Raw genomic sequence first — 26,847 nt, forward strand, 5'->3', positions numbered from 1 at the left:
AATATAACTTTACTACATTCATTTAAAAATCTCCAAAAGGTAAAATGTGCAAAATATGGGCAATTTATACACACGAGGTATCGAAAAAAGTACCGTTAAGGTAGGCTACCGGTATCGAAAACGAGGTATTGTTAAAGTAGTGGTATCGAAAAAAACCTAACGGTACCCAGCCCTACTCACTAGGCCTACTTACTTTAGTTTCAGAATTTACAGCACATGTGTAAAGTTCTGTCTAAAGCAGAATCTCCATGACTTCCTTCTTCACCTGTGAAGACTGAAGCACATGGCCTCAGCCTTTTTACTGAATATAATGGCCACAATGTATTTAACGTTATGTTACTGTCACTCATGGTTTCTGACAGAAGCTAACTCTGAAAAAAGCCCGGACCATCACAGCAGGTCCTGTAAGGGCTGAGGTATTTTAGAGGCTACTGATTAGAGTAAACTTTACTCTAAGTCATTAATGAACCTTAGTACTTTGTAAAGAGTAACGTTTTATTGAGCTTTAATTGTTTTAATTGCTGCCATTTTTTTGAACAACCTTTACTAATCACAGCTTACAGCAGCTAATAAAAAAGATAAATAAATAAAAAGGAAACACGTTTAGAGTTCACCATGTGCTTACAATCCCCTCCTTCCCTCTTAACAATAACACACTGTATGGCACGTTTACAACCTTGGGATAAAGGTTACACGCTTTACTGCTGCTTCAAAGCCTTTTTGCCCCGCCCTCCCCCCCGGGGCGGCGCACCTGCTCCTCCACAGTGCAGGTACAGCCGCACCTGAGCGCTCCGCACCACAGCTCCACTCCCAGTCCCAGTCCCCGGACGGTTCAGTCGAGACATGAGTGCGCGTTTGTCGGACTTCCTCGCCTGCCTACAGGACTCCGAGCTGGTGGCCCGGTTCCAGAGGCGCTGTGGGCTGCACCTGGTCGTCCATGAAGAAGAAGAGGAAGAAGAAGGAAAGGAGCATCGCATCCACGCTTACGCCGGCGAGACGCGCGCTCAAACCGGAACCGAGGCTCCTCCGCGGGGCGCAGACGCACGTGGAGGAGGGCTGCGGCGGCAGAGGTTTGAGCGCCTGCAGGACAAGAACTCCAATGTGGAATACAGACAGAACGGACACTGCGTCAAAGTGAGTGGGCTGCTGTTGAGTAAAGGATGAAGTAGCCAGTGTTGCTCGTGAGGTAAAGTTGGCTAGTTTTTTTTCTAAAAAAGTAACAACACACCAGGTCAAACTCATGTATTCCCCCTTGATTTTCTGTTTTTGGGACAGATTGACAACAATGTAGCATGAAATGTCACTTGGAAACAAACACATCGAGAAATCTTATCACTTATCACTATAATGTGTTGAAATATCTCACCACTTTAACCCCTGTCCATAGATTTCATTTCCCAACATTGTGTCCATGACATCTTCACTCAGTTACACCTGCAGACACGCGGATATTCCAGACTTCTACTTTTCCTAACACATTTAATCAACTTAAAGGTGCACTATGCAGCTTTTTATGTGAAATAAAAAGTTGATATTTGTGTGTATTTGACCTTGTAGTGACCAGGGCTGCATGACTGGTTAGCAGGGGCGGACTGGGACTGAAAAACAGCCCTGGACTCTGACCAGCCTGGCCCAAATTAGCGTAAATGTGCGCATTTTCTCCAGTTCAGCTTTACCCAAATCTAAAAGCTTCTCGGCTGGAGAGCAACAATGTAACACCTCATTTGAAAGCTAAGACCTACAAGAGTGATTGTAGCTTTTTGTCAAGTCGCCGCATGTTTTGACATAGTTTTATTACTTTTTGTTGTGTTTTTGTCACATTTTTTTGTTATGGTTTTGTCACATTTTTGTGGCCTTTTCGTTGCTTTGTTGTCGTGTTTTTGTTGACTTGCATCACATTTTTTGTCGCTTTTTTTTTGTTGCTTTTCCGGCACATTTTTGTTTTGTTTTCATCCTCTTTTTTGGTCGCTATTTTGATGCTTTTCTTTTTAGCTTTTAGGTTTGGGTAAAGCTCGGTTAAGGCGGGACCGGTGGCCCTAGAGCCAGTGGCCCTTCTGTGCTCTTCCAGAATGGACATATGGCCAGTCCGCCCCTGCTGGTTAGTGAAGTGCCTCTACTTTCGATCACAGTGGTCTCTACGACACTCCAGGATCAATTGTTTTCCAGTGAGGGGGTCCAAAGCTGTGAAAACCTTCCAAACAATTCATCCTAGAGCGTCCTAAAGTCCACTGTGATGGAAAGTAACGGCACCATAGTAACCAGTCATACTGCCACTTGGTCACTACGAGGTCAAATACACAAAAAAATCAACTTTTTGTTTAGCTTAAAAAGTTGCACAGTGCACCTTTAAAGTCTGATATATGTCGCTTGGAACTAGGGCTGCAACTAACGATTATTTTGGTAATCGATTAATGTACCGATTATTTTTTCGATTACTCGATCAATCGCTTGGCTGTGAAAGGTGCATGGAAATTGTATTTTTTTCAATTTTGTGGCAAAAGTGGCGCCGCCAGAGGACATGTTGATGGAGTAAACTTAAAGTAAACGTTTGTAGGAGGCTCTTTGTGCTAATTCTGCTTTCTGATTGGACGAGACAAAGACAGATTATGAAATTTACGATGTACAAAACACTGCAGACCTTCACTTTAAAAACAAAGTAGGTTTTCATCCAAAATACATAATTGTCATGTCTTTTTTGCTCAATTTTAGCCTGTGTTTACTAGAAAACGATTAATCGATTACTGAAATAGTTGACGACTATTTTAGTAATCGATTAGTTGTCGATTAATCGATTAGTTGTTTCAGCCCTACTTGGAAGCCCAAAAAACAAAGCAAAGAAGTGGAATTTGTAGCTATTTTATACAAATAAATAACACTTGTGCTCTGGAATAATCTTTAAATCTAATTAGTCAATAACTGAACCCAAACTTTGTGCTGCACTTTTTGGTTCACCGGTTGCTGCATGGGGGCGTGTTGCGTGAGGCACGTTTCTAACTCGATACACAAGGCTGAAGTTAATTTTCCTACACGGCGAGATTTAGATTAGATTCACAAACAATGCAAAACACGTGCGGCGACTGGCTTTTCCCGTCGATCAGGCTCGTCTCACCCGGACACCAGCGCACACACACTGTTTACATTCCTCCAGTTCCACGTCAACCTCGGGCTGCGCGTTTGGACCGGGACGAAAGGGTTTCTGCTGAAGAGGAGGTTGATCTGTTCCGTGTTGTTTGTCGTTGAGCAGGAGGCGCGGAGCCGGCTCGGGTACGAGGTGAGGAGTCGGCCGCTGCACCTGCTCTTCCTGTTCTCCGCCGCCCTGGGGCACGAGGCCTTCTACATCTCCTGCCTGCCCTGGCTCCACTGGAACCTGGACCCTTTCCTGTGCCGCCGCCTGGTCAACATGTGGACCGTAAGACTCTCTTCTTACCCTGGTTTAGCCATTATGTGCCGTTATAGGCCAGTTGGCTTTAACCTCTTAAGGCGAGACACTGCAGGTGAATAGGGAAAAAAAATAAATGTAGAGATATCAATTTGAAACTTTTGCTGAACATTACAGATATAAATATGAGAAAAAAATGTATTGCATTTTTTTCTGTCATTTTATGTTTTCATATAAAAATAAGGCATTTTGAGCATTAAAATGGCCAAAATTGCCTATTTATTTTGGGCAACGAAATCAAAATAATGGATTGAGCCAAATTAAAATTTATGGTTTTATTTTATTGACACATTAGTAACTAAGATTTTTTCCGAGGGGATTTTGGATATTTTGTTTAGTTTTTCAATAAACTAATCATCAGTGAAAAAATCTGTAAAAACTCAAATTTCGCCTGTTTTTTTGGTTTCAAAGTTGAATAAATCAGGCTAGGAATTAGATATTAAAGAATCCCTCCGAAAAAACCTTCATAATATTGTTAGGTCTCAGACTGGAAAGTTTGGAGTCTGTGGGAGCTACTATAAGGGCTCACTCGCTGCCCGTGTGCGGCTTCTATCATTCAGAGAAAACCAGCCCGGAAGTTTTGTAGCGAGTGCGCATTCTTCGACTCTTCAACACCAGCGTCTTGTAGGAGGAAAAATACCATATTTGGGTGGAAGCGTCATCACGAGGACCCTTAGCAGGACACATGGATGTAAAATCTGTCAATATTTATGAATGAAAACCCGCGGGATATCAGCTAGCCTGCATTAAAAACAATCTTACGCACTCCACAGAGCACCTCAGGCAAATCACTTATAACACCAGACTAACGATAAAAATGTCTGTGTCGATAGAGTAATTTTAACCATTTTGCATTTAAAATACTGTATTTGAGCAGCATCTGCTTCGTGTTTGTATAAGCGACGCAGCAGCGGAGTGATCTGCAAGAAAGTAGTCCCTCAAAATGCGATCATTCATGTGATGCAAGGTTATAAAGTTATATTCCAAAAATTATTCTATCGACAGACATTTATATGGTCAGTCAGGTGTTATAAGTGATTTGCCTCAGGTGTTCTGTGGAGCGGGTCAGACTGTTTTTAATGCAGGCTAGCTGATACCATAGAAATGCGCTAGCCTTGCATTAGCCTAGCGCCACGAAACTCTTCAAACAAAAGAACTGCATGAATTACGAAAATAAATATCTCCTGGTATCAGCAACACTCTGGATAACTAGGAAATGAGGCCCTATGTCAAAAATCCTGAAATATCCCTTTAACCTTTGATTGCAGCGGCGTTCCCTGTGGTGTTGTTTCAATAAGCTTCTGCAATGTCAAAAGATCCAGTGTTGCATTCTTTTTTCACCAAGATCTTGTATTGATGATGGGAGAGTGTGACCACTGTGCAAACACATCCCAAAGTTTCTCCCTGAATCACTATTTCACAATGTGAGCCCGACGAATCCTGACATTGTCATCTTATTCTTATGAAATATGCCGGTGCCATCAGGGAAGAAGAAACCCCTTGATGGAATAACCTGGTCATTCAGGATGTTCAGCTGATCTCATTCTTTGGTCTCATAGTGCGGCCAAACCTAGACCTGACCAACTGCAGCAACAGCAGTTAAATCCAGGTGGACACGTTTATGGGGGTCATATAGACCTCGCACATGAAATAATGACTGAGTGAAATCTGAAAGAACTTTCACGTCACACTTCTCATTCATTGTCCTGTAGTCTAACTGGGAGGTACCATTTGACGATAAAATAACTGTCCAAGTTTAACACCACTCCAAAGAGTTAGTCCAATACTGCGGAAATAACAGAGAAGTGGCTTCGAAAGGCAGTAGCGACCCATGTGCAAAAGTGGATAAATACTACTTTTTTTTATCCCTTTAACTGGTTGCTGACTGTGCAGAGGTGTTTGTCCCAGTCAGATGATGTGTGTAGCGGCTCATGTGACAGACAAATAAAAAGCAATCAGCTGGAACTGATTCTACAAGCTCAGACTGAACGCCCTGCGAGATGAGCTCAAACCCTCCTGATCTGAAGAGAGATTTCAAAGATTTTTAGGACTGATGAAATGCCACTTTATTTACACTGCCCTTGATACACTGCACCTAATACAATTTAGTACAATGTAATGTGTAACAGTCTGTAATAACTTGTACCTATGTAAAACATACACAATAGAATAATGTGTATTACTACTTTTGGAGTACATAATGTAATTAGACATAATACCTTTAGGGATTTGGGTCTAATGTCTGATGTACCTCCAAAGCACTAAAACACAGTACTCCATCATGTATGTATTTCCAATGACAGTAATTCTGTTTGGAAACCTCCTGCCAGTTCTTCGAGGATGCTTCATCAGGCAGTGGCACAGGACAAAGTCCACCCAGAGTCACTCTGATCACCAGTCCATAGAACATCAGAAGACTCTGTCTTTAGAGAATTTCCGACCCAGACTCATTTCAGCTCATGATCAATAGTGATCGGGTTTCCACTTTCCACATTAATAATGTCTCTTGGCACTGAACGCTTTGTACTTCTGGTCAGTTACAGCAATGGCAGCAGTGGAAGCTCCTGGATTCCTGGTGTTTCCACACTTGATTTTTCTGAAGTCTTTGACCGTTGCATTGTTTTAAGGGGCTCTGCCTCCCATAACAATTTGAGTTGCTCACATGTCTTTTCCTTCTCATTTGTTTGTGAGAGAAACATCCCCGTCGCCTGTGACGCTTCAATCCAACAGCCTGGGATTCTTTATCTTCCTAAGTCCTGGTTTAATCGTGGTTTAGTTTCTTCACGCACCCAGCTCATGACCGGCCTGTCCTGGCAACCGTGAATCAATGACGGGAAGAGTGAAACAGAAGAAGGAAGAAATTCAAACAGGGAATATTATTTACAGAAGTTACAGAAGTCACCATGTGTGGACACCATTATGGACATTACTGATTAAAATGCCATTCAAAATCTGAAAGAGGAAGCAGTAATCCTCAACATACATTTACTCCAAGATCCAACTCATACCCCTCTGACCCTCTATCGCCCCCTGTCTGACATGTGAGTGACTCTACTAGATCTCAAAGGGAAGTGTTTTCCTGCATCTGTGGAACATGTCTACAATGCCACTGATCTCTCTCTCTCTCTGGTGTTGACCTCTTCCCCTCCTGACCTTCTTTCATCCTGCCACCCTCCTGACCTGTCTGTGACTGCAGACGGTGTGCACATGTCCTCAGGCTCAACGGCACAAGGGCAGAGGGGCAGCGGGCCACACAGGAGCTCGCTTTAAATACAATCTGGCTCATTGCTCAATTTTAATGGTTCAGATTTTCAAACCTTTCGATGTGGAGTTTGTGTGTGTTCTCCTTGTGTCACTTTGGTTTCACTCTGGTTTTCCCCGTCGACCAAAAACACGGTGCCGAAAAAGACTGAATGCAACACTGGATCTTCTGACATTGCAGAAGCTTTTTGGAACAATGCCTGAGCGAAATGCGAAAGCTACAGGCGGTCCAACCGAATATTAGAGCCTGTGACCTTTCGGTATTAGGTTCATTAGGTTTATTGGATTCAGTTGTTTTTCCCAATTCAGTTGGAAAGACTGTGCAGACTCGTGCACTGAGACCACCAAAGTGTCCCACATGTACGCGCTGTAGCCCACACCCCTAAGCTTTTGTGGTGCACACTGTGCCTTATCTTCATCTGCCAAGTCCTACATACAAGAACTGCAGGGGAACTGGATCAGCAAGTGACTCCGTAAAATGCTTATCGAACAAACTTGATCACCTTTATGCTTTGGTGATATCTCGAGCCTAGACCAAACAGATGAAGGATTTGAGTGTCGATGTTAGCCACGTAACAGAGGAATCATCCTTTCTCGTGCGAAGTGACAAAGCCCGCTGTCACTTGGCGATGGCAGCGGGTTGTTGTGGTGCCCTTTCCGTCCTCACCCCCTCCAGCTCTGGGAGGGCGCCCTGACTCTGAACCCTCGGTGCTCCCCCCCCCACACCCTGAGGGAAGATTCCTCTGGACTCCCGACAGTGACAGGCCCCTGGGTGAACTCCCATCAAACACACACATAACCCCCGTCCACACAGGCAGCATTCAGGGCAGTAAACAGGCCGGCCCTGGTTAGACATTACCAGGCCGAGCGCCCGCCCCGTCTCCGCCCTCTGTCCATCTCCACTGGTTTATTGGCCTCATCACAGCTTTCTCTGAACTCGCCCCCAGGCCTCGGCTAACCCGGGACAACTGCTGTCATGCTACAGACACGCTGCGGTTGATTTTCACAAATATCTTGATACACTTTTTGAAATTGTAATGTGTTTGAGAGAGGGCCGTCAAAAGGGGACGCTTAAACTCACGATTCGTCAAAGAAAATCCACTAATCAATCATGGATCACCTGTCAATACCTAAATGCGGTTTGATAATACCTATTTTAGTGTTTTATGCTGTTATTTGGTGTAATATACTTTGATAAACTGTTTTAACCTCTTAACTCCCACCTGAACGGATGCCATTTTCTCCAGTTTGGCTTTACCCTAATCAAAAAGATTTTGGGAAAAAAGCACCAAAAATGTGACACAAATTCAACAAAAATGCAACAAAAACTCAACCAAAGAGTGACAAAAATTCAACAAAAATGTGACAAAAATGCAACAAAAATGTGACAAAAATGCAACAAAAATTTGACGAAAATGTGACGAAAATGCAGCAAAAATGTGACAAAAATTCAACAAAAATGTGAGAAAAATGTGACAAAAATGCAACAAAAATGTGACAAAAATGCAACAAAAATGTGACGAAAATGCAACAAAAATGTGACAAAAATGCAACAAAAATGTGACAAAAATTCAACAAAAATGCAACAAAAATGTGACAAAAAATGCAACAAAAATGTGACAAAAATGTGACGAAAATGCAGCAAAAATGTGACAAAAATTCAACAAAAATGTGACAAAAATGTGACAAAAATGTGACGAAAATGCAACAAAAATGTGACAAAAATTCAACAAAAAGTGACAAAAAGCTCAACCAAAAAGCAACAAAAATTCAACAAATATGTCACAAACTTAACAAAAATGTGACAAAAATTTAACAAAAATGTGACAAAAATTCAACAAAAATGTGACAAAAAAAAGAAAAAAAAAACATACAAAAGGTGACACAACACAGCAACAACGTGAGGAAAAAGGTGAGTTTTGTGGGTCTTAGCTTTCAAATGAGGTGTTACACAGCCAAAAGAGGACAGAATGCATTTGGTTTAGGCGGGTGGTAAGAGGTGAAATGACTAAATGTATAGGTACTTTTTCAGTATTTAAAAAAAAAAGGGTTTGCATAGTTTACACAAAAGAAAATAAAGTTTGTTATTTGTCGTGCAGAGGACAATGCATTACTTTGATTGGCTGATTCCGACGGTTCATCTCGCAGTTGTCATTGGCTCGTGGTTCCTCTTGAGCTCAGTAAACGCGCTGCTCCGCTCGCTCTGGTTACACATTACCAGGCCGAGCCCGTCTCTTCCCGCTGTCCATCTCCTCTGGTTTATTGGCCTCATCACAGCTTTCCCTGAACACGCCCTCAGGCCTCGGCTCACCCGGGACAACTGCTGTCACACTATAGAGAGCAATGGTTATGGATCGGGTCATTGGGAGAGTTAAATACACTGCCTGACCCTAAAACAAAAGTCCAACCAAATATTAGAGGGTGTGACAAGAAAAAAAACACAAAGTAACTGTCATGAACCAACCACCAACCTATTGATCAAGACACATAAGCTGAGATGCTTAGACTGTGTCAGGAAGGATCTAAAGTCAGATTTTTCAAAGGTTTTAAGGACTGACTCTGGATGGACTGATGAATGGACTCAGTAATGAAGCTCTACTCTGACGTTGGCGCCTGCAAGATGGAGGAGGGGCACTGGGTGGGCAGGTGTCGTTAAAGATGAGTTAGTTGGACCATTTCAAGTTGAAATTGGAATTGAAACCCAACTTAAGATCCTTTCTGACACAGTCTAAACACCTTAGCGTCTGTGTCTTGATCAATAGGTTGGTTTTCCCACATTGGCGATGTCTCGAAGCACCTGACACCTTGTACTTTCTGGACACTTCAGGACGGCTACAGCAGCTGAACATGACAGCGCTGGTAGATCACGGAATCCTGACGCTTTTAAGCTTGATTTTTGACTTTGTGTCTTTTCATGTCATCTCACTTCTTACGACCCTGTTGGCCGTTGGCATCGAAACGTTTGATAGTTCTGCGTCCCGTCCCAATATGTTTTGATATTTCAAGGGAGCCGCATCCCTCTGTGAACAGCTATTAAAAATGTGTGACTTTTTCAGACGTTCCCATTTCGATGAGGGCTGCATAATAATTCTGCACACTTTTTATTCAGAGCGTTAACCACATTTTCTCTCATTACAAACATCACCAGGGGCGCTTCCATCCAACAGCCTTCAAGTTTTACACCATTTGAAGTTTGAAAATGTGAAGTGTGAAGAATGTGATATTAGCTGGAGACCGGGTTAGGTCAGTTTAGATCTTTATGGATCTTTAGCGTACAGTTTTGTTTTGTTTTTGGTCTAGATTAAGCCTCACTTTATAGTGTTTTTTTGGTCTTGAGTTTGTTCTGGCTGGTTAAGTCCAGTTTTGGTGGGAGTCATTTGGCATTGGCATTACTCTTCTTCTGCATTGTTCTTATTGAAGATAATTGGGCCGTACTTTGTCGACTGCATTGATTAAACCTATTCGCAAATACAGTACAATGTCATTCATTCAGTGACCTAAATGTGGTGCCCGTCGGAGCACTTGATTCCCGATGCACATTGCGTTATGAGCTCATAGCAAGTGTCAGCACTGTCTTTTGGTCCTGGTTTCGTCCTGCTTTACCTCTTTTTTTCATCCTTGCTTGCCGTCCAGTCTTGCTTCAACCCCGCTTCAGTCTAGTCTGGCCCAGTTTGTGCAGACTCCTGAGAGCCGTCTCTCCTGCTTCAGCCCTGGCTTCGTCCTAGTTTAGCCTCATGGAGCCGTCTCTCTCCAGCCCCCTCTGTCCCGGTCTAACCCTGCGTGGGTGTAAATGCACTGAGGTTATCTGGGGTTAACCCATGTCTGGGCCAGTGGAGGGGCTGCTCTGCAAACACAGCTAAAGTCCCACAGCCAGTGATGGGAAGAGAAACTAAACACTGCTCCACACTCTGGCGCTTTTGTCCTGCCCTTAGCTACACGACGCTCTGTTACTTTAAGAGGTGACTTTGGCTCAAAACAAAGCTCGTCCTTAACCATATGCTCTGCGCTTTCAATGCAAATCACATCCGGACCGAGCGGCGTCTGGAATTTAAATTGGGAGCTGCCTTCTTTCACACAGCGAGGGCCGAGAGATTCAGGAGGTGCAAGGTGACTCCAGCTATTTGCACTTGGTGAAGAATATTTGGTTTTACAAGTGGCTTACAGCCTTAAATGAACTAAACCAGGAGAACATTGAGACTAAAAGTGATCTAAGGGTGAAACTCAAAGAAAGAGCTTCACTTGTGGTTTGAATGGGTGCAATAATGACCAAATTGCAACATATACAAGTTATACTGTAAATACAATGTCCAGATGTTACTACTGTTACGCCTCATTTGAAAGCAAAGGCCTACAAAACTGATCTCAACTTTTTAGTCACGTTGTCGTCGCGTTCATGTCACATTTTGGGGGCTTTTTTGTTGCTTTTTAATCGCTTTTGTTGCGTTTTTGCTTGATTTTTCTTGTTGTTTTGTCTCATTCTCATCGCCTTTTCATTTTGTTTGGGTGCTTTTTTTTGGTGTTCCTTTTGTGTTGTGTTTTCACTGCTTTTTTTGTCGGGATTTTGTTGTATTTTCGTCGCTCTTTTTGTTATGTTTTTATTGCTTTTTCGTTGCGACAGCATATAGGCCAGTGCAATGCCTCATTTGAAAGCTAAGACCCTGTAGTTTCTGACAATATGTGTATGACCTGTGTGAGTAAAACACTACAGGTGGATGGCAGGAAACAGGTTAAATGTTAAATCCTTCTGGACAAGTTTGAAACAGGCAGAGAACTGAATTATTGACCTTCATGAAAACATACAGCGGTAACCATATGTTTACATACACTTCCCTCACTGTCTGACATGAAACCAGAATTAACTTTATTTTTTATTTCTTTAGCTCAATTAGAAAAAAAAATAAAAAATCTATTTGTCAAATGCCAGAAGAATGAGAGATAAAATTTTCTACCCAATTTTTTCTTATTTTTTACACAGTCAGAGGTTTACACACACTATGACTATACCTTTAAACAGTTTGAGTTGATGTCATGACATTGAAAGCACAAGTCTGGTTCATCCTTGAGTGCAATTTCAAGACACTTGAAGGTTCAGGTTCATTGGTTAAAACAATGATGGAAATGTCCAGTCATCACACAGACCAGAAAGAAGGCGAGATGAACGTGTTGTGTCTGAAATGTAAATATCTACCCAAGAACAAAAGACCTGGTGAAGAGGCTGAAGAGTTTGTCATTATCTAGAGTGACACAAGTCCTGCACAGACATGGGCTGAGAGGGAACTCTGCCAGGAAGAAGCTCTGACTCCTAAAGAAACATCAGAAAGCCAGTTTGAGTTTGCAAATAAAAAAAAGGATAAAGACAAATTTTTGGAGACATATCCTGTGGCCGTAATGACCATCGTCACGTTTGGAGGAAAAAGCCTGAGAACACCATCCCAACTGTGAAATACGGGGGGGGCAGCGTCATGCTGTGGGGTTGTTTTGCTGTGGGAGGGACTGGTGCACTTCACAAAATAGATGACATCATGCGAAAAGAACAATGCGTGGAAATATTGGAGCAACATCTCAAGACATCAGTCAGAAGGTGAAAGCTTGGGCGCAGATGGGTTTTCCAAATGGACGATTCCCAAAGCTTGCGGTCAATACTGGTTACAGAGTGCCTTAAGGAAAAGAAAGTCAATGTTTTGAAGTGGTCATCACAAACTCCTGATCTCAATCCAGTTGAAAATGTTTGGGCAGAGCTGAAAAGGCATGTGCGCGCGAGGCGGCTACAAACGTGGCTCAGCTAAACCAGTTCAGACAGTGACAAAAAAATGTATGTCTTTTTATAAAGTGCATGTAAACGTCTGGTTCCCGCTGTAAGTCACGCGTCGACAAAACTCTTGAACAGAGAAGGAGAACTTGGCCTTGGTGACTTTTTCCCAGTCATTTCGTCTTAGAGCATCAAACACATCAGGATTTGAGAGTTGACTCGGATTGACTTGACGTCCAGGGCTAGAAGACTCAAAAAACAGACTTTACAAAGTGCTTCACATCAGGTTTAAATACATGACTCAGCAGGTGCAAGGGAAATGCACATGTACTTGCGAAGAAACATTTCCTAGACTTTTATAGACCATATAGTGATTTGACTTGGGCTCAAACTCTAACTTTATTTGAATGAGTCGGGTTTGGATTTGGACTTTCACACTTATCATTTACCAAGCGCTTGGGTAAAATGAGTAGCACGTGCAAAAGTTAATAAGCAGCGGAGTCATTTAGTCACACAGCATTTCTCTCTTTTACATTTCAGATTTCAGGCCCTAACACTTTAAAACGGGTGATTTCGAATGGTTGATTTGGTTAAACATGTTATACTCATAAATAGCTTTCCTGATCAAATGCCTCCCCCAGAACTTGGATCCCACTCCGACCAGTCTGACTCAAACGCTGAGGACTCCAGAAACGGAACCAGGACTAAACCAGGCCCGGACCGAAACTAAACCGGTTTTGATTCCCTCTGCTCTCGCCCAGTCAGTGCCTCTCGACAAATCTATTCTCTTCATCTGCGATAAGATCTGTGAAAAGAAGTCTTAAGACCAGTCACAAGAGCAGGAGCGGTGAGTGGGGCAAATCCGCTCCATGCTCCCAAAGCAGTGGCACTAAAAATATCATGGGTCTAAATCCCACTATTAGTTTTGTCCTTGAGTACATTGTAAAAATACCTTTGTTTCTGTCACAGTATTGCTCCCTGTGAAGAACAGTGATGTTAGAAATGCATTGAGAAAGTTAAAAAGGAGTTGGGATGGGATACTTTAGTAGTTCTTGTCTTGTGACCTTGTAAGATCTGACCTTTTGTGTGGCTTTAAGGCGAGACCCTGCTGGTGAAGGCTGCCATATGTTCAGCAACGAAATCTAAACTATGGAAATTTAAGTTGTGACCCAAACAATTACTCAGGTAAAAGTCAAAAAGTCCTTGGAGAAAATGTTGCTCGAGTAACTGTTTGAGCAAAAGTGTCTGATTTTATTTTCAATGACGCCATAAATTGTGTGAAACAAAATTAAATCCTGCGGGAATTGTGATATTTACAAAGAGAATTCCCAGAAAATGGCAGAAAGTACAGAAAACATGAGAATTCTAAAGATCAAGGCGCACGAGACGAACTGCATTTATTTTATCGATCAATATTTTATTTACTCAAGAGTACAGATACTTTATCATCATTTGACTCAAGTAGAAGTAAAAAGTACCGCTCTGCTCTATATCTGGCTGCGAGCTGAGCTAAACCTTAGTTAGCTGACGAAGCCTTTTGGATCAGAGGCGAAACGTTCGACACTTCAACTACCGAGTTCAGAAGACGACTCAAGAACCTTCATCAAACATGTGTCTGTATATTCGCCTTTCGTGCTACACGTGGATACCAAACATGTATGTTCTCCCCGTGTCTGCAATAGGCCAGAATGAACAAGGGCGTGAGTGAGTGATGGGATGGACCGATGGCACAGACTGGCTAGTCTCGCCAACCAGACTCCGCTTCTTTACAGAAGAGGGTCTGGAAACGCTCCATTGTGCGCTTTCAAAGGAAGTGACGCAGCGATGTGGAGCCTACCGACCAATCAGAGCAGCTCCCTGAACGGGCGTCACGTTGTTGCGCCTTTGTTTTGTAGTTTTTCAACACAAGCAACCACTTCACGTAATGCTCCGGTATGCTTGTATTCTTAAGTTTTTCTGACATAAACGACATAAGTCATTTACTGAACTCCGTGTGGCAGGAGCGCCATTGTTAATGTCCAAATGACGACAACTTTCTTGTCGCTGTTTCTGTCGTCACATCCGCTATGTTCTCATTGGCTGCTGCGCTTCGGTTGTCCCACATTAGTCCCGTCTCAAGCAGAAGCTTTTCTACGACAGGGTCGCCAGACTAGTCTCCTGTTTATTAATTAATAAACATCGGAGATTAGTCTGGATGCCAGGCTACAGACTGGCAGCCTTGCTTCCGTCAGTCTACCCCGGTGCAGCTGTGACTACAATAGTAGCTTACCACCACCGAGTGTGAATGAACAATGGTAGCGCTTTGAGAAACTTGGTAACATAGGCTTGTAAAGTGCACTACAAGTGTAAGCCATTTTAATGTATTATTATTACTATTACGATGGGTAGTGCTTCTGGACGGGGCTTTCTATGTGGAGTTTGCATGTTCTCCCCGTGTCTGCGTAGGTTTCCTCCGGGCACACCGGTTTCCCGTACCACTAAAAACATGTGCAGTAGGTGAATCCTCCACATCTGGAGATGGGTCCACACTGGTTCTTACGGGTCGCCCCGGCGGCATCAAAGGTAGGGTCAAATGCAGGGGACAAATTTCCCTTGGGGGACAATGTAGTATACAAAAAAAAAGTGAAAAAAAATGTTTTTAAGCCATGAACATCAAATCAGACCCCAAATACGATTTCCTCACCCCAAAAAAAATAAACAGGCACAAAGTCGGAAGCAGCTCATGAGATAAAAATCACCAGTCGCGCTTTAAGATCAGGCTTTTGCGCTGACCGCACTGGCATGAATAAGTCATGTCCAAAAGCAGACGCTCCCTCGACTGTTCTGAAAAGTGCAGCGCTGACACACTACCTGCAGCTAAAATAAGAAAAGATTTGGAGATTTGCTGATGGCGCGTCTTCAGCTCTGCCTCCTCGGGTCATAATAGCACAATACGCAATAGATACGCACTCTCTCTGCAGGAGCGCAGTGGAGCCATGGGGGGAAAACGTCTGACTTACAGCTTTTATTTTCCCGGCATTGTGTTGCCTGAATAGCCTTAGAAACATTTAAAAAAAACATTTCCCTGAGTATTTCTGAACGCTGGAGACATTTGAGTGGGATTTGAGAAAAATCGCATGTGAAAAAGTACCGTAAAGACCCATTATTTTATGAGATTTGTACCTTTGCAGATTTCCCATCTCTGCCTTGACTCGCCTCCGCTCCCTCCCTCTTCCCTAAACTCCCATGATCCTGCGGGGCTGCCTGGTTATTTAAAGCAGGGCCTGTATATTTAATGAAGGCCTGCCTTGTGGAGCTGCAGAGCGCGGGGCTGTGTGGGTAATGTGTGTGTTTAACAGTGACAGTAGAGTCGAGGCCATTACCGTCCGCTGACACTAATCACTGAGCACAATGACATCTGTTTGGAATAAGGCGAGGCGGCACAAAAGGGCCGGGTGAGACCAGCTGAAATGGAGTGAACTGCACTCGACCTGCGCCTGGGACTGAGTCCTTTCAGTCACGACCCAAAGCTCAGCGGTGAGAGTAAGGAGTGCAGATTGACCAGTAAAACGAGAGCTTTCGCCTCGGCTCCTTCTTCACCCAACAGTTCAATACAACTTCACCAGAGAGTAAATCGGCAAAGGCCACTCTGAAACATACAGCGGCCGTTTTTGATATTGGCCACAAAGTCTGGTGGGCGGCATAACAGAGAGAGAGAAACAATGCATTTTTGCTCAGTAGTTTCATCCAACTAAATCATTATTATCCACACATCTCTCATAGCAAACTTAAAGGGATATTTCAGGATTTTTGATATAGGGCCTCACTTTCTAGTTATCCAGAGTGTTGTTGATTTCTGGAGATATCTTTTTTATTCATGCAGTCCTTATATTTGAAGAGTTTAGTGGTGCTAGGCTAGTGCATGTCTATGGTAACTAGTAGCCTGCATTAAAAGCACTCCACAGTGCACCTGAGGCAAATCACTTATAACACCAGACCACAGATAGAAATGTCTGTGTTGATAGAATCATTTTTTAAATATAACTGACCCTGCATCCAGCGCCGGCTTCAGAGCAAACTGACTGAAGGTGCTTTCGAGTTTCAAAAGGGTGCAAATGGAGTTCCTCGCCATTAAAATGCATTGCGATGCCATTAAAACATTTCAAAATGAGGTTGCAATGCACCCTCTCGCACCCCCGTAGATCCGGGCCTGCCTGCATCACATGAATTACCGCATTTTGAGGGACTATTTTCTAGCAGATCACTCCGCCGCTGCGTAGCTTACAACCACGAAGGTGATGCTGCTCAAATATAAGTTATTTTAAATGCAAAAAGGTCATAATTATTGTATCGACACGGACATTTATATGGGTAGTCTGGTGTTATAAGTGATTTCCCTCAGGTGCACTGTGCTTGGGTCAGACTGTTTTTAATGCAGGCTAGCTGATACCATAGACATGTGCTAGCCTAGCACTAGCTTAGAACCACTAAACTCTTTAAATGTAAGGACTGCATGAATAAAAAAGAATAATAATAATCTCCAGAAATCAAAAACACTCTGGATAACTAGGAAATGAGGCCCTATCCTGAAAAAATGCACTGCTTTTGCGAAGTTTCGGTCCGCGCTGCACATTGCCGTAAGTCCATGTGTTTACGGTGAAGGCTACACGTGCGGCTATACTCACGCCACTGAAGAACCAAAACAATGTGCACGTGCAGGTACACATGATTCTGCTCACATCCCGCGCAAACATTAGGGCAGAAAGTAGGAGCACAGCCAAGGTGATCCTTTGTTCATAAAAGTGGTGACAGTTGTTCAATACAGTCTGTCCACTGTCCGCATCGCACCAAGCCGAGCGCAGCCAGCTGCTGCAGCACAAACCAGACTTTTAGTCAAAAGAGCGTTTTGTATTGAGAAATCTGTCTCCTGCTCCTCTGAAATTAACACTGAAGCTTCAAATCCTGTTGATTTAATACTCGCCTTTAGAGGCTGCAAAACTGTAAAATACATATATTAGGCCTTTCAAATATAAAACTATGCAATAAAAAAGGGAAGAGTTGAATTAATTGCCATTAAAATGGTCCTGCATTTGCATTTTGAGTTTGGTCGACCGCTGGATACTTGTGTTTTGACTGTTTTTCTGCCAAACATCGGCAATGGTACAAAAACGACCATTTGCACAGTTTTCTGGTGGACTTTTGTCTTGTGATTCGCCAGTACGCGTTAATATCCATGGCACGTGTTCATGATAATCATTTCCTTTTTGCCCTACCAGCTGGTGATGTACGTGGGGCAGGTGTTGAAGGACCTGCTGAAGTTGCCCCGCCCTCTGTCGCCCCCTGTGGTCAAGCTGGAGAGACGCGTCGATGCCGAATACGGGCTGCCTTCCACTCACGCCATGGCCGCCACCGCCATCGCCTTCACTGTGCTGTACAGCGCCCCCGCCAGGATACAGGTAGCCCACGTGACCGTCTCACCAGCTACAGGTCAATATAGACCACAATGCATTGCGATGCTACTGTCGGAGGAGAACCCGACTGGGATTGCAGAGGGCTCAGCTTTATTTGGTCAGAGGGTCAGGTCATAAGTGATATTTATTTTTGGAGAAAATTCATCAAATATGACGACAGGTGCATTAAACACTCCCATTTCACTTTATTTGTTTGAAATAAGTAATTATCACGGGGGGTGAGGAGACTACAGCATGTGCAGGGGAGGGGGCTTTAAGGAAAAAGGTTGGGAACCACTGGTCTACTACATAGTGCAGGTCTTTATGATGAAGAAGGGGTTAGGGACTAGAGTGGACATGCGGACACAACCATTGGTTTATTTGTTTGTAATAACTCAAACTCAGATCATCAAATACATCACTTGTACTGATGTACTGATGATGGGAGAGTGTGACCACTGCTTCATGACCATCACATCCCAAAGATTCTCACTGGGGTTAAGATGTGGACTCTGCGGAGGCCAATCCATGTGTGAACAACTCTTTCACAATGTGAGCCTGATTAATCCTTTCATCATCTTGGAAAAGGTCTGTGCCATCAGGGAAGAAGAAATCCATTGATGGAATAACCTGGTCATTCAGGATGTTCAATTGATCTCATGAACCAACTACAGCAAACAACAACAATTCCTGCATCTTTAACAGTACAAACTGCTTATACTAGTGAGAGACATGAAGCTGGTCTTTGGACAATATTAGCCTTTTAATGTGTCGGCTGCAGCTCGTCTGTCATCAAGGTGTGAGTCAGTCACCTGTGAGCAGAGGCGTAGCTTGCCATAAGGCAAGGCAGGCAGCTGCCTGGGGCCCCCAACAGTCAAAGGCCCCCATGAACCAACCCGTAATTTAGAAGCCTCCAGTAAATGCTTAGATATACACAGTCTTCCTAATAATTTTGATGATGCAGTACATCATCTCTCCACCAGTTCTCCGTGCCGCTGTTTATCCCCATCCTGCTGCTGCTTTAGTGAGTGATGGTTCCCTAATGTTAACTTACAATGAGCAGTGGACAGACTTTTTTACTTCACCAGTAGTGAAACCAGTTTTTGTAACACTCGTCATGACCTAAAGAACCGCAGCCTTCTGTCCTGAGGGAAATGTATGCAGAGAACTGCATGATGGGAGATGTAAGGTGACCCGCTCCTGCCCAAATGACGTCCTCTTTCCCAGTGCGCAGTGCACTGAGCGGCCACCAGAGGGCCCCCTACCAATTCTTGCTTGGGACCCCTTGGAACCCTTGCTAGGCCACTGCCTGTGAGTCTGTACTTGTTGAGGGTCACAGATGTAAGTGCTTCCAAACTGTGTCCTTTTACTTGGACTGTTGTTTGTTTTACTTCGTTACTTTCCACTACGACAGTGCTTATCAGTGTCATGGCGGCACCTGTATCTACAGCACCTACCTTTGTTGATGTTTTAAAAAACCTTTGCAATAAAAGTTGGAACACTGAGAAAGTCGATGTGCTACATCGCTCTGTGACTGATAAACCACCGAGCAACAACAGTGTTTCCTTAACTTTCTGGGAGGAGCGAAACAGTGCCCCCAATTTGACACTGGTGGCCAAAAAGTACTGCATTCACACTGTAGGGATTTACCATTGAGAATGAATGGGAAAAGTTAAGAGCGAGTATGTCACCCTCTGGAGGGCCAAAAAAATTGTTCCGGCGGGCCAAATTTGGGCCCCACTGTTGGCACCCCGGAATAGGGCTTAAAATTGCAGATGACACTTTGTTTTTTGTTGTTGTCTTTTGTATCAAATTGCACCAAACATGGCATAACAAGTACAAAATCAGGACCAAAATGAGGCTAAAATGGAACCAAACCCGAAGTACAATGAGTAAAACTGAGCTGCTGCACATTTTAAAGTAACCGCTCAATTTTGTTTTGGGCTTTTCTTTCCAAAAAAATGCAGAAATGTCAGTCTGACGGACAACTTTTTTGCGAGATGATCACGTCCCAATATTGATTTGCCGATACGCATTCTGCGCTACAGTGTCACCCCGCAGCCTTTGTGAGCGACACAAAAGCAGCAGCAGCGGAGTGGGCGGCGTCCGACCTGCCAATCACAGACCCCACGGCAATCTGTTGGACACAAAGGCGGCGGTGGGCGGGGCCGGCAGTCACCATCCGTCACCCGTTTGGCCTCGTGATGGACTGAGCCAGAGTCAATAACTGTCGTCCACTCGGTCAATGGAGAGGGGGAAAAAAACGTCCCCGGCCTTTAATCTCAGTAAATGAAGACTCGGCGGAGCGAAGGCGCGGCGGTTTACAGCCGCCGTCGTGTCGCGGTGATTTGTGGACGGGCCGTTTTAACCGCGTCTCTGTCACATTTTCTTTGCCCTCGGGGGTCGGCAAATCATCCGCCGAGTTACATAAAAGATTCTTCAAAAGCGCCGAGACTTCCAAGAGCTCCCTTCTCGTAAATCCTTTGGTTTTCAAACTGTCGCGGTTCAGGGCGGCGGGTTTCATATGGCACGGACGACCATACAAGAATATCTCAGCCAATTCAAACACAATTCTCTGATGAATAAAGCAAAACTTTTTTTTTTACACCCGGTTTAGTCCTGATGAGAGGTGGGAAGATCCATCCGTCCGTCCATCCATCCATCCATCCATCCATCCATCCATCCATCCATCCATCCATCCATCCATCCATCCATCCATCCATTTTCTTCCACTTTTCCGTTGCCGGGTCGTGGGGGCAGCCATTGGAGCTGCCCAAATCACATTGCACCAGCCCCCGATGGCTTCTCCTGCTGGTGGTGGGTCTATAGAATGGTTCTAACCAGACCTGTTGGTCTCTCAAGGAGTTTCTGAACCGCTCTTTGTCTGACCCGTCACCTAGGACCTGTTTGCCATGGGAGACCCTACCAGGGGCACAAAGCCCCCGACAACAGAGCTTCCAGGATCATTTGGGCGCTCAAACCCCTCCACCCCGTTAAGGTGGCGGTCTCTTGTGAAGATAATCGCAAACACACAAAAAAACAGGCCAGGGGAACATGGCAATATGTAAAGTTGTGCAACTGCCACACCTTCATTTCATCTACAAAACAATTAGTCTGATTGTGAGAGCGTTTGTATCGTCCGCAGTGCCTTCAGTCTATGTTTTAACTGTTTGGGTTTACGGTACAGTACCGCTGCTCCCTATATGCTCTTAACGCCCTGTGTCGGGCATCCAGCCTCCGAGGGACACCACATTGATGTCACTGTGACAAAAGAACGGCTTGTATTCAGCGAGAACGTTGAGAAAGAGCTACAAAAATGTGGTCAATGTGACCGATGATACAACACACGTAAAGGAATCTATGTACTGCGCAAAGTGACTTCATACAAATGTTGTAAATTTGCTGCAAACTTGAGTTCAGATCCTTACAAAACGTTTGCATCATATCATGTTCTCAAGTGAAAAAGGACAGAGGGGAAGGCGCAGAGAGGGAGGAAACATCTGCGCTGAAGTGAGCCACAGCTGAAGGGGCGGAGCAGTGAAACCAACTGTTACAAATACGAGTCATTTAATTCTACAAATATTTTGTAGTTTATTTTGTTTAATGATCAGGAGCTACAACCATCAAATATTTATCCTTTGGGTGCCAAAATGGCTTGCAGCGGCCCTGTAGTGGTTTCCTGTAGCTGCTACAATTTTTAATGCCAAGTATTTAGCCTCTACACCAGGTATCTCCAACCAGCAGCTCGGGAGCTACCAGTAGCTCGCTAAACATCTTCAGGTAGCTCGCCAAAGACTTTCTACATCTCTACAAGCTTGATAAATCAAATTTCAGATGCATTTTCTGTTTGTTTTGAACTTGCTGAACACAATTAGTGAACAGTTGGTTCAAATATAGTAAAGTATAAGGACGAAATTCAAGTTACTTTCTTTCAAATACCATCTTGGCAAATAATTCTTCTGCGAAAACTCTGCCGAAGTTGCATTTCACACAAGTGGTTTTGAAGCATAAGTACTGTAGCTCTCTGATGTTCATGTTGTGGCAAACAAGGTTGGAGACAACTGCTCTACACAGTCAATCGCAGCAGTTTGCAGCTATGGGCTCCAGTCTCTCTTTTTTTTACCCATTGTGCACCAAATGATGGTGATATTCAGTTTAACATATCAAGCAAAAATAGGAAATTGTCCAAGATCATGGTGTCAGTGTTTCAATATCGCTCCATGCCGAGGCCTGATTTGATCTTGATCTAAGCCTGCTGGCATGTGAAAAGTCAAATATGTCATGGCAAGGTACTGAGAACTCTGAGAAGAACTAACCTGGCGAGTTCAGGACTTTATCGCTAAGCTAAACCTGCACGTACTTGCGGGTCATGCTGTACGTTGCTGCGTCACAAGAGCAACACACGGCTGTTAACGCTGATAAATAAACATTCCGGAGATACCAAACGTGCTTCCAATGATCAGCGAGACGACGGCAGTGCTGCTTTTTCTGTGTCGTCATAATAAAGCATTTAAGAAGATGGATCTTGTTATTTCTATTTGACTATATTCTGCTAAAGTACATTGGAAAAACGTGAAAGCTGAAAAAAACAATCAGATATATTGGCCACATTTTGTAGTACTGATATTCACACGATACTGCAGTAAACTTCCACTGGTGACCTTGGCGTTCATGGCCCCACTGTACATTTGACTTGTGGAGATTCCTCTGTAGATGAAAGGCTGTAGTGGACCATTGAGCGGCCGGAGCGGAGCCTCGGGGCACGTGAAGGCGCTGTTCCCGGGGCAGGGGTCAGATGTCAACGACAGTCAATCAGCCAGTGTCGCCCCCTCCTGGCCCCCCGCGGCATCCCTTTGTGCCCATTCACCCAAACCAGCCCGGTGGTTTCATGAACTCCCCGTGAATGGGCCTCCAGCTGCGGCGGACAGGAAAAGACCTATGAATACGACACGACCTCGGCTACTGTCATTGAAATGGGGAGGGAGAGAGGAACCAGGATGCAGCGGTCACACGGGGAGGATACGTGGGCAGAGGGAGTAGGACGACCGTCACAGGAGACGGATATAGACATAGTGCGGATTCCTTTTATTACTTGGCTTTTATTTGACCAGAAAGTGATCTCCAGATCTTCAGAGAGGTTTGGTCAGGAGTACCGAGTGGAAGGATTGGACCTCTAGGGGTCGACCGATAGGCTATATCGGCTTGCAGATATATCAGGCCGATATTTGGGCATTTTGCAATATTGATCTATTTTATGTTGCAGCCTTTTTTTTAATATAATTTCAGAACTATTAGAGATAGAGACTAAAGGTTTTTTTTGTTTTGGAATGTGCTGATTTTTGTCTTTTAAACAAGCCCCCCTGTCCTGAATAAATCAGCTCTCTGCCTCTAATAAAGCGCCCCCTGCTGTCACAGTTCAACACTGAAACATTTTACAGTTTAGAAGCATCGCACACAGAATCATAGACGAGACAAAATCGGCAGAAAATATCGGCCTCGCATATTGGCATCAGCCAATAAAAAAACCCCAAAATTGGCATCGACCAGAACAAAACAAAGCCATAACAGGCCTCTAGATTCTCATTTTTTTCACACCAACTACGAATACCGACCGAATTCCGAATACCGAATACTGAAGATGATAAAATTGAGACTACGTGACTACTATGTCCAATCCTGGAAAACGTTTAATGAAAGCCTAAACCCTACATAAAATAAAGAAAGTCTTGAGGAATCCGAGTGCCAACGAACCATACAAGCTCCACACAGAAAGGCCAGGGAGTCGAACTAAGGACCTTCTTGCTTTGAGGCGGGAGAGTGCCAACCAATCAGACCAAGGCAGGATCCTAACCAAACGCTCAGCTCATTTAAGAAGAGTTTTCTTACCATTGTCCGAGCAGACTCCCCTCAGGCTGTCTCTCAATAAGGGATATTAAAGGGGTGATTTACCGAGCGTTTTCTCACATGTAGAACAAGTAGTAAAAGTGGATCATAGGGCTGGGCAATTCATTTGAAATATAGTGAAAATCTCAACCTCTACTTCAATCAATCTCAATAATCGTCATGAGACTTTATAATCGTCAGGTTTACAGTCATTTATTTGGCAGAAACAGCTCCTGGTTTTAGACTTTTGTAAGTTAAATGAAACTGGAGGGAAGCATTTGTTTTGTTTTGAGCTGTTTGTATAAAAGTTCATCAAACATCAGCGAGATGTATTTATTTTTTCATCATAAAAAATAGAATAGAATCGAAAAAAGCGATCGATCAAGATGAGAAAAACAAAACCGTCGTACATTTTGTTGCCATACCGTCCAACCGTTGTGGCTCAGCATCCGAGTCATTTCTGCATTTGTTGATCACACGGCGTTCCCTCATCGTGTCTCCTCTTCCTACAGTTTGAGTTCGAGGTGGGCCTGGTGATGGCCGTGACCTTCTCGTCCCTGGTGTGCCTCAGCCGCATCTACACCGGCATGCACTCGGTCCTGGTGAGTCCCCGCCATCCCGTCCCTGCTTCCGCTTTGTTTGTTTTCCTTCTTCCATCTTTCTGCATTTCACTCTCCTCTCCCTCGCTCTCCCGTCCTCCTCCATAAAACATTCAATGTCCCGCCAGATCCATAATTCATATCAGTGTCTGGATACGCCGGAATTACAGGGGGACAGATTTCCTCATGCTAAAGTAGAGTTCATTTGGTGAGTCTCTTAACTCCCACTTGAATCGAGCACATTTTCGAGGAACAAAGTGACAAAAGCATGACTAAAAACGGATGAAAAAAAAGCTACAAAAAAGCCACAAAAGAGCAGTACAAAAGTGACAAAAGAGCGACAAAAACGTGCCAGAAATGCAACAGAAAAAAACAACAAAAACACACAAAAAGCAACAAAACCACAACAAAAAACTCCTACAAAAACAGGAGCAACAAAGAAGTAACAAAATAATAACACAATAATAAAGTGAAGAAAAAAAAACACAACGAATATGTGTCAACAAAAAGTGACAAAAACGCATCAAAAACACAATGAAAAAGTGAGAAGAAAACACGACAAAAATGTGGCAACAATGCAACAAAACACTTACAATCTGCTTTGTTTGTTGTTGTGCTTTCAAATGGCTGGCCTGGCTGTAGGCTGTGAACTCCAGTCGCGAGGCTTTTAGATTTGGGTAAAGCCGAACTGGAAAAAGTGCGCTTGGTTAACAGGTTAAAGTTTTTGTCATCATTTTTGTCAAAGGAACAGGCTACGTAATAAACTAAAATCAGACAAAATCTAAAAGTGATTGCTTCACTAAAACTAAATTACATTGTCATCAAAAGACAAAGGCTAAATTTAAGAAACTTATTTTAAACATATTTTGTCAAAATCAGCACTAGCGATACAATAAACATCAAACGTCAAATAACTTCATCTAGCTCGAGTTATTAGGCCATCAACTACTCAAAAATATTAAATAGTAAAATAAATAAAAGAAGGAACTCTCCCAACCAGTGTTCATTTGGACGTATTTTAGTTTAGTTTTAGTCTTGAGATAAAAATGTAGTTTTAGTCTTGAGATAAAAAATAAGTTTTAGTCTTGAGATGAAAATTTTGTTCTAGTCTTGAGATGAAAGTGTATCCTAGTTTTAGTCAGATTTAGTCAAATAAGTACTTTTGATCTAATTTTAGTCAATGACAAAAATGCAAATTTAATTGTCAAAATATAAAATGAATTTGGTCGCCTTTACTCTAATTGTTTTCTGAAATTTTAAAATGATTCATGAACTTTCTTTCACACGATCAAAGCACTGGACTTTAAAATAAAATACGAGGCTCTTCCAACTTCAGTTTTGTTGTTTCTTTAGTCTTTTTTACTTACTTTGGATGTAGTTTTAGTCACTATAAATATTACTTTGGCAAAAAAAAGGTAGTCGAAAATGTAACAATGCTCCCAACAAAGGCGCTAAACCAGGTCTAAAACAGTTCTGGATTTGCCAAACAGTAAGAAAAGCGTTACTATCTAAGGCGACAAAGTAAAGGCCCCTCGTTTGATCCATGTTTGTGGCCCCTGGTGGCTATGGGTGGAAATGCTATGACATAAACGACCGGAAGGGAATAACAAGAAATGAGAATTAAACAGCTCAAAATACTTGTACTTTTAGCAATGCAGTAAGAAATAGATATTGTTTGTAGAATGCATGATGAAGGTATAAAACGTATCCATTGTAATTTTTTAAAATCCTTTGTTTCCAGGATGTCATCTGTGGCGTCTTCATCTCCTCCACCATCCTGCTCTTCACCTATCCATACTGGGACACCATCGACCACTACCAGCTCACCAGCGCCCTCTCCCCTGCGTTCGGGATCGGAGTGCCCCTCCTGCTCAGCTACACCTACCCCGCCCTGGACCACTACAGCACCACGAGGGGCGACACCACCACCATTTTAGGCGCCTGGGCCGGCTGCTGCGTGGGATACTGGTTCAACGTCCAAACGGGGGAGACGTTTGAGCCCAAAGACCCGCTGCCCGTGCCCTTACCCGCGGTCACCGCAAGCGGGTTAGCGCTGGGAACGACACGCTTCGTCCTGGGCGTGCTGGCGCTGGTGGGGACGAGGCAGCTGATGAAAAGCGCCAGCCTGCGCGTTCTGTACTGGTTTTATGAAGTGCAGAAATCGGACGTGAACGCAAGGAGGAGAAAGGAAATCGAAGTGCCGTACAAGTTTGTAACGTACACATCAGTGGGATTGGTGAATTCGATACTCGTCAATCGAGCTTTCATGTGTATGGGTCTACTATAACCATAGTACTAAGAGTTAACAACGGCAAAGTACCTCATATTTATTAGGCCCGAGCCCGGAACCAGTACTTGGCAAGAGACGTTTGTTCGTTCCCGATTTTCTCATGAGGCTCGAGCAGAGACGTATCAAAAGATGAAGATATTTATTTATATAGAAAAAACTCATCGCAAGCCTTCATGGGGCCCTAAGCGTAATATTGG

The 26,847-nt window shown here is 43.6% G+C and overlaps 1 protein-coding gene across 1 annotated transcript; it reads left to right on the forward strand.

The window, feature by feature from the left end:
- Positions 1-1,012: 1,012 nt before the first annotated feature.
- Positions 1,013-26,647, forward strand: sgpp2 (sphingosine-1-phosphate phosphatase 2; the record flags this gene model as incomplete). The annotated part of the gene is made up of 5 exons (XM_079560229.1): positions 1,013-1,134; positions 3,245-3,409; positions 17,705-17,884; positions 24,274-24,363; positions 26,102-26,647. Exons 2-5 carry the CDS (start codon positions 3,401-3,403, stop codon positions 26,645-26,647), a joined length of 825 nt encoding a protein of 274 aa, XP_079416355.1. The 5' UTR covers positions 1,013-1,134; positions 3,245-3,400.
- Positions 26,648-26,847: the final 200 nt, after the last annotated feature.

This window comes from Gobius niger (genome assembly GCF_951799975.1).
Source record: "Gobius niger genome assembly, chromosome: 1".
Lineage (NCBI taxonomy): Eukaryota > Metazoa > Chordata > Actinopteri > Gobiiformes > Gobiidae > Gobius > Gobius niger.